General features: G+C 37.0%; 2 protein-coding genes across 2 annotated transcripts in view; both read right to left on the bottom strand.

The window, feature by feature from the left end:
* The window catches only part of LOC127172423 (C-type lectin domain family 4 member M), a 48232-nt gene extending 48177 nt beyond the window's left edge, over nt 1-55 (bottom strand). Inside the window, exon 1 of the mRNA XM_051121689.1 lies at nt 34-55. Within this exon, the coding sequence (XP_050977646.1) occupies nt 34-55 (22 nt within the window). The remainder of the gene's footprint in view (nt 1-33) is intronic.
* A 4819-nt stretch (nt 56-4874) lies between these two features.
* Nucleotides 4875-6814, bottom strand: LOC127172522 (C-type lectin domain family 4 member M). The gene is made up of 6 exons (XM_051121825.1): nt 6536-6814; nt 6163-6457; nt 6116-6129; nt 5835-5962; nt 5596-5702; nt 4875-5498 (listed from the first exon to the last, which is right to left on the bottom strand). Exons 1-6 carry the CDS (start codon nt 6684-6686, stop codon nt 5363-5365), a joined length of 831 nt encoding a protein of 276 aa, XP_050977782.1. The 5' UTR covers nt 6687-6814; the 3' UTR covers nt 4875-5362.
* Between the last annotated feature and the right edge of the window lie 1035 nt (nt 6815-7849).

The following is a 7849-nucleotide window of genomic DNA, read 5'->3' as shown; positions in this document are numbered from 1 at the left end:
AATCTGATCATGCCAAAATTCAGCTGACCTCACCCAGGCATACTTGTATATCCATCCAAAGCAAACACACACACACACACACACACACAGTATATTTCACTCGCTTGTTCCTCTTTGTTGTTTATAATGATCAGATCTGCTCCTCTCTCTGTACAGTATCTTCTGCTCTCAGTGCAGGTCTTCTTCTCAGAGGAAATGAAGTAAAGACTGGACTGATAGTAAGTCCATTGACCTGTTAACATAAGTAGTTTAAGTATTAGCACTGTATTCCCCATCCACACTAAATTATGCAACTCTTTTATAAAGCTGATATATTTTATGTAGTTTAATGTTGAATGTTTGGATGTCTGTGATGTAGTTCATAATTACAAATTTCATGAAGATGTTTCTGCAGGTCATTGTTCTCCCACAATAATTCATTCTTTTCAGCTGTCAGGTTGTTGTTCTGGATCTCCAATTGATTTTTTACTCTTTTGAAATCTTTGATTGTGATCAGTAGCTGGTCTCTCTCTTCTGTGTAGTTTGTGTTGTTTGTATGGATGTGGACACACAGCACTATGACTGCAGTCAGCAGAAGAACACACAGCAGCACCAAACACACTACAGCTGATCTGGAGCTTCTGATCTTCACTGAATCACTTCCTGAACACAACAGACATGATATTAAATGATTGGACATTTGCAAATTATGACATGTAATAAAAAAAAACAAACAAACAAACAAAAAAAAAACGAATGTAATTACCTGTAGGCTGAAGTGGTTGGTGTGTGTTTGTCTCTGTCCTGAAGTCATGATCTCTCACACAATCTGCACTTTCATAGATCTCCACAGTCATCTCCACTCTCTCTCTGTTGATTCCCTCAGTCTCAGTCTCGATGACATTGTCATAAATAGTATCAGACATCTCTGTTTTCTAAAGCCCAACACCAATATTCTGTGATGCTGATGAATGCTCTTTCTGTCTCATTCAGCTCACAGACTAAACTAAAATAACTGAACACAACGGAACTGTCATGCAGAAAATGTGTCGAAGATCATGTGACCTTAAACTATTAAATACATTTAAAGCGGTTTATAAAAACATGAACACATTCTAATCTGTAAAATATTTGCAGCAACAGATGAGCATCAGATGTTCAGTGTTGCTTTCTGCATGATATGATACTGACTGAGAATCATTTATTTACAAATTAATACCTGTTACAAACAGTAACATCTAATTTGTAAATGTCATCATCTAGTGAGTTTCAGTGAAGTCACCAGAAAACAATGTTGTGTTTTTTTTCTGTCCCAAGTTGATACAATGAACATTTACATGTTGTTTAGAATTTTGTGTCCAAGGAAGCTACAAATTACTTCATTAAGGTACTGATATAACTGTGCCTTTAAGAGTGCACCTTTAAGGAAAACATTTAAAACATTTAGAGAAAATGAAACTAATAAATGATATCTGTCACTAAGAGCTAGCGTCTAGCACAGCATATATGTGCATGCATATGTTAGGATGTCCTCAGTTAACAGAAGTACAATATTAGTTTTAGCAGAAGATGTCAACAGGTATCAAGTCATGTCTATAGGATTGAACATTCCCTACATTTCTGCTGTGTCCTCAAGCAAAGCAATGTCTAGGAAATAAATATTAGCTAGATTTAGCCATTAGCCTAATGCAGGGGTGGCGAACATCGGTCCTGGAGAGCTGCAGTTTTGCATAGTTTTGTTTCAACCCTAATCAAACACACCTGAACAAGCTAATCAAGGTCTGAAGGGTTACTAGGAAGCTATAGGCCGGTGAGTTTTATTAGGGTTGGGCTGCGGCTTCGGCTCTCCAGGACTGGAGTTCGACACCCCTGGCCTAGTGCTAACATTAGTCCATTCTTTCTAGTGTGAAGCGACAGAAATTGAAAGGTCGTCTTACTGAAACATTACAAGAGTTTAAAAGAGCAAAAGCTGCAAAATGCAAAGTGGGAAAGGGGTTAAAGTGAATGAAGTGCACATTGAAGCATCTCAGATGTGACAGCATTGTCACCGCTCAGCATTGGATAATATAAAGTAACAAAAAGTAAATATGTCAGTTTCATTTGACATTGCTCAAAGAGAGGCCGAGTGGATGAAGATACTGAAGCAGCTACAGCAGGAAGTGGCTGAAATGAGAAAGATGTACAGTATGAAGTGCAGCACCATCTTTCAGAGTCACTTACAGACATGAAGTTCAAAATGTGTCTCTATATTCTCATCAGTAACACAGACACAGACAAAAACTAGTAAACTATTCTAACACTTGCTGTTTTACATTATTTGTGTGTCCCTGTCCCCCAGGCCCAAAGACTGGATTTGTGCTTTCCCTTAGGCTTAAATGTAAAATGATCACAGCATCCTACTTCCTCTATATTAGTCACAGTGATGGACAACATCAAATGCAGACACTCAAACACAAAACAAAAATACAAATAAAGAGTATTAATAGAACAGATCTATTTATTAAATTTATTGATTTATTATAGTGCAAACAAATACATTTTGAACGTAAGTTTACTGCTTAAGACTGCATCTTATGAGTGTATATATTGTATTTGAGGAGAGAAAAGCCTTTTTGTCTGCTCATAATTCACAGCATAAAAATGTGATTTTAATTACTCATTTAAAAATGTTCTTCTCACAGAGGGAATGAAAATGATCATCACATGGATAGTCATGCCATCCTGATTCATAGGACACAACACAGTTTTCTCTTCTGTGTCCACTGGGCTCAGCAAACATCCAGAACCTGCATCAACAGATCAGCATTAGATGTTTAGTGCTGCTTTCTGTGTGATATGATACTGACTGTGAGAATCATTTATTACACAACAATTGGTTTAATTCACAGATTTCTTACCTAGATGTCAGTGAGCTCCCATCAACCCATTTCCATGTGCCCTCCACATCAATGTCAGTCAGACCAATCCAGACATTACTGCCAACAGACATTTTCTTAACAAGATCCTAAAATGATGAAACTACATTATAATCTGATAATGCCAAAATTCACACAGACATAAGTGTATGTCCATCTGAAGCAAGCACATGTTAACCCAGGAACACATCTAACTCAGCAGAATCAGGACTTGGATTCTGCTGAGTTAGATGTGTTCCTGGGTTAACATATTTTGTTGACCCTGGAACAACATTTTAATCCAAAAAATTTAACCTTGACCACATCCCTACACCTAAACCTAACCTTACCCATGAGTAATCCCTAAAATCAGAGGAAATGATAGATGAATGACACTGATGTACAAGCACCAAACACTGATTGTAAGCCTAAACTTCACAAAAACTATAAACTGTTTTTTTCAAATCTGATTGGTTAATTACAATGTTGTTCAAGGGTCAACAAAGATGTTGATCTAGGAACATGTTGTACTTGGTAAAATCAGGTTCTGCAAGCACACACATACACACAATTTGAGGGTTATGAGGACTCTCCATAAACATAATGATTTTTATAGTGTTCAAACTCTATTTTCTGTCCCCTTACCCCTAAACCCACCCCTCACACAAAAGTTCCTGCATTTACAATACCTCATTCTGTATAATTTATATATTTAAAAAATGTCCCCACAAGGTCATAAATTACTAGTATTACAATCATTGTGGAGACATTTGGTTCCCATAATGTAAGGAATAGCATATATATATATACACACACACACACACACACACACAACCAGAAACACACACAGTATATTTCACCCACTTGTTCCTCTCTGTTTTTTTATGATGATCAGATCTGCTCCTCTATTCTTACAGTTTTGTCTGCTCTCAGACCAGCTCTTTTTCTCAGAGGAAATTAAGTAAATACTAGACTTATAGTATATATATCCACCTGTTAACATAACCAGTATAAGTATTATTACTTTATTTCCACCCACACTGCAACACGAAGCTTGTTTATAATACAGTAGGTTATACAGAAGGATAATATATATTTTATGTTGTTAATGTTGAATGTTTATATAGCTGTGGTGTAGTTCATCATTACTTATTTAGTTACTTATTACTTGTTTAGTTGGACTGCCCTGCTTTTATCGCCACAACTACACACAGCGGAACTGAGACCAACTGAATGTGTGAATTCAAAGATCATGTGACAATGAAAAATCTCACAGCTGTTTATTAAGAACAAAAACAAGTTATGAAGGATCTGCAAACAGTTAGTGTAATTAGAATCATGATTTGTTTCATATTCACACTTTATCTCTTTAAGTGAAGGAGTTATACAACAGAAAACTATCCATCATGCCAATCTTTCATCCAGTTCAAGGTGTCAGGAAAAACAGCAGAGACATGTGCTGAAATTGTTACGATACTTAGAGCAAAAGCTGCAGAATGCAATGTGGTAATGGGTTAAAATGAATGAAGTGCACACTGAAGCACATCTGATGTGACAGACCACACAGCATTGGCTAAAGTAAGTGTGAAATGTCAGTTTCCTCTCCAAAGATACTGAAGAAACTACAGGAGGAAGTTACTGAAATAAGAAAGACCTATGAAGTGCAGCACCATCTTTCAGAGTTTTTTCAGAGTCACTTCTCAGTGACTACAGACATGACTTTAATAATGTGTCTCTATATTCTCATCAGTAACACAAACACCAGTTGACTATACCAACATTGTTCTTTAACATTTATTGTTAGGCAGTGCCGATCCTGGACTTGAGGGGGCCCTACGCAAAACTGTGTTCAGTGGGGGTGGGGGTTGTATTAATAAATGAATGAAACACATTTGTCCATCGTTCACTCCATCTCGGAGTATGCTTTCAACTCGTATTTTTAGTCTCAAACAAGAAACTGTACGACATGTAACATGATCTAACTGATTTTTACATAGAAAGGACGACAACGCACCGCATTAAAAGAAATCAACATTCTTGTTTTGATAACTGCTGGTCCACTTAAAAAACGAAACAAAAAATAAATCATCTTTGAAAACAAGATGGCCCTGTGGTGTTTCAGGGGTGCTACGCAGCTTGTGTATTTTGCATAGAGGGAGGATCGGCTCTGTTGTTAGGGTCTTGAACAAGTGCCCAGTGCTTTCCTTCAGTTGACAAAAGCCTCTGCTAAAAGATTAAATATAAAATGATCACAGCATCTTACTTCCTCTATATTAGTCACAGTGATTGACAATCGCAGACACTGACACTTAAACACAGAGCAAAATATTAATGATTAAAAATGAATAAAGAGCATTAATAGAACAGACGTATTTATCTATTACAGTGTAACTAGACATGTTTTATATATATGTTTACTGTGTACTAATCCACACCCTTTTTGTCTGTTTATAATTTACAAAAAAACATGTGATTTATATGTGATTTAATCAATTTAAAGTGCTCTTTTCACAGATCCATTGATATTTATGAGATGAATGACATGGATAATCAGCCCATCCTGATGAAGAAGACAACACACAGTTCTCTCCTCTATGTCCATTGGGCTCTATAGACCTCCAGAACCTGAAACTACAAATCAGCATTAGATGTTCAGTGCTGCTTTCTGTGCTTTCTGAATCAATTATTACATAATAATCAGTTCAATTCAGTGATTTCTCACCCAGAGGTCAGTGTGCTGCCATCAACCCATTTCCATGTGCCCTCTTCATCGTTGTCACTCAGACCAATCCAGACATCAGCACCAGCAGACATTTTATTAACAAGATCCTAAGAAGATGAAACAATTACACTGTAATCTGATAATGCCAAAATTCAGCTGACCTCACACAGGCATACTTGTATATCCATCCAAAGCAAACACACACACACACACACACACACACAGTATATTTCACTCACTTGTTCCTCTTTGTTGTTTATGATGATCAGATCTGCTCCTCTCTCTGTACAGTATCTTCTGTTCTCAGTCCAGGTCTTCTTCTCAGAGGAAATGAAGTAAATACTAGACTTATAGTATGTACATCCACCTGTTAACATAACAAGTATTATTACTTTATTTCTACCCACACTGCAACACAAAGCTTATTTATAATACAGTAGAGTAGTTTATACAGAAATATGATATATTGTATGTTGTTAATGTTGAATGTTTATATAGCTGTGGTGTAGTTCATCATTACTCATTTTATGAAGACTGTTCTGCAGGTGATCGTTCCTCTGCTGTAACTGCTGTCTTTGTTTCATCAGATCATCATTCTTGGATTGTAACTCTTTCTTTTCATTTGCCAGTTTCTGGATCACTAACTGATCTTTCTCAGTTTTGAAATCTTTAATCGTGTTTAGTAGCAGGTGTCTCTCTTCTGTGAGGTTGGTGATCTTTATTAGTAGCTCATCTCTGTCTTCTGTGTTGTTTGTATGGATGTGGACACACAGCACTATGACTGCAGTCAGCAGAAGAACACACAGCAGCACCAAACACACTACAGCTGATCTGGAGCTTCTGATCTTCACTGAATCACTTCCTGAACACCACAGACATGATGTTAAATGACTGAACTTGTGCAAAACAACGTTTTTATCATAGAAATAAATGTAATTACCTGTAAGCTGAAGTGGTTGGTGTGTGTTTGTCTCTGTCCTGAAGTCATGATCTCTCACACAATCATAGATTTCCACCGTCATCTCCACTCTCTCTCTGTTGATTCCCTCAGTCTCAGTCCCGATGACATTGTCATAAATAGTACCAGACATCTCTGCTCGTTTAAATTCTAACACTAGTATTCTGTGATGCTGATGAATGCTTTTTCTGTGTCATTCAGCTCACAGTCTAGCTTAAGTAAGTAAACACAATCGATCTGGACTGCAGTAAATGTGTGAAGTCTAAGATCATGTGACCTTAAACTGTTAAGTATGTTAAAAGCAATTGTAAAAGATCTGCATCAAGAAACCAGCATTAGATGTTTAGTGTTTTCTGTGTGACATGATACTGACTGATAATTATTTATTCAGTAATAATCAGTTAAATTTGGTGATTTCTGACCAGAGGACACAGGACTCACTTCCTGAACACCATTACAAGGCCCTGAAGCTCAGCTTAGATCTGATATTTAAGAACATTTTGGACATCCACAAACTCTTTATTTAGATGACCAACTGTGGTTTTACTGTGATTGGATCTGACTTTATTTGACCACTAATTTCAAAGCAAGAATGTACTGGTGATGAGTCCAGTGACTAATATAGCTGTGATAGTGCAAAGGTAAGAGCAAGAAGAAGGGTCATTTTAGCCAATGGTGTCTAAACTTCAGGAAATCTCATTCTCATTCCTGTCACCATTTTAGTTCTTTGTCATTTCATCAATATGTCAGCATTAGTGAACATTAGGTTTTAGACATTAGGAAGCAACACATTGCTTGATTAAGGTACATATATTACTGTGCACTTTAAGAAAAACATTAAGTGGAAATGAAACTAATAAGTGCGAGACATTTCCTCAAAGAAGACATCTAGCACAGCGTTTTTTTTTTTTTTTATGCATATGTCAGGATGTCCTCAGTTAACAGCAGTGCAATATTAGCATTAGCATCTCAGATGTGATGGCCCGCTCAGCACTGGCTAAAGTAAGTGTCACATGTCAATTTCATTTGACATTTCTCAAAGAGAGGCTGAGTGGATGGAGATACTGAAGCCACTACAGGAAACGAGAAAGATGAAGTGCAGCTCCATCTTTCAGAGTCACTTCCTGACGACTACAGACATGAAGTTCAAAATGTGTCTCTATATTCTATATTCATCAGTAACACATACACAGCCAAAAACTATTCCAACACTTGCTCTTTTACATTTACTTGTAGGCTCTGGGACAAAAATGTATGTGTGTGTCCCTGTCCCCCCCGGCCCAATGATTGGACTTT

This window comes from Labeo rohita, chromosome 10 (genome assembly GCF_022985175.1).
Source record: "Labeo rohita strain BAU-BD-2019 chromosome 10, IGBB_LRoh.1.0, whole genome shotgun sequence".
NCBI lineage: Eukaryota > Metazoa > Chordata > Actinopteri > Cypriniformes > Cyprinidae > Labeo > Labeo rohita.
Note: the sequence above shows the minus strand (reverse complement) of the source record. Positions and strands in the feature narration are given on the sequence as shown.

Excerpts from the sequence above, each read along its gene's own strand:
- LOC127172522 (XM_051121825.1), bottom strand. The coding sequence starts at position 6,686 with ATGTCTGGTACTATTTATGACAATGTCATCGGGACTGAGACTGAGGGA. Across the intron at positions 6,458-6,535 it reads CCAACCACTTCAGCTTACAG|GAAGTGATTCAGTGAAGATC; the intron begins GTAATTACATTT and ends TGTGGTGTTCAG. Across the intron at positions 5,703-5,834 it reads TAAACAACAAAGAGGAACAA|GATCTTGTTAATAAAATGTC; the intron begins GTGAGTGAAATA and ends TCATCTTCTTAG.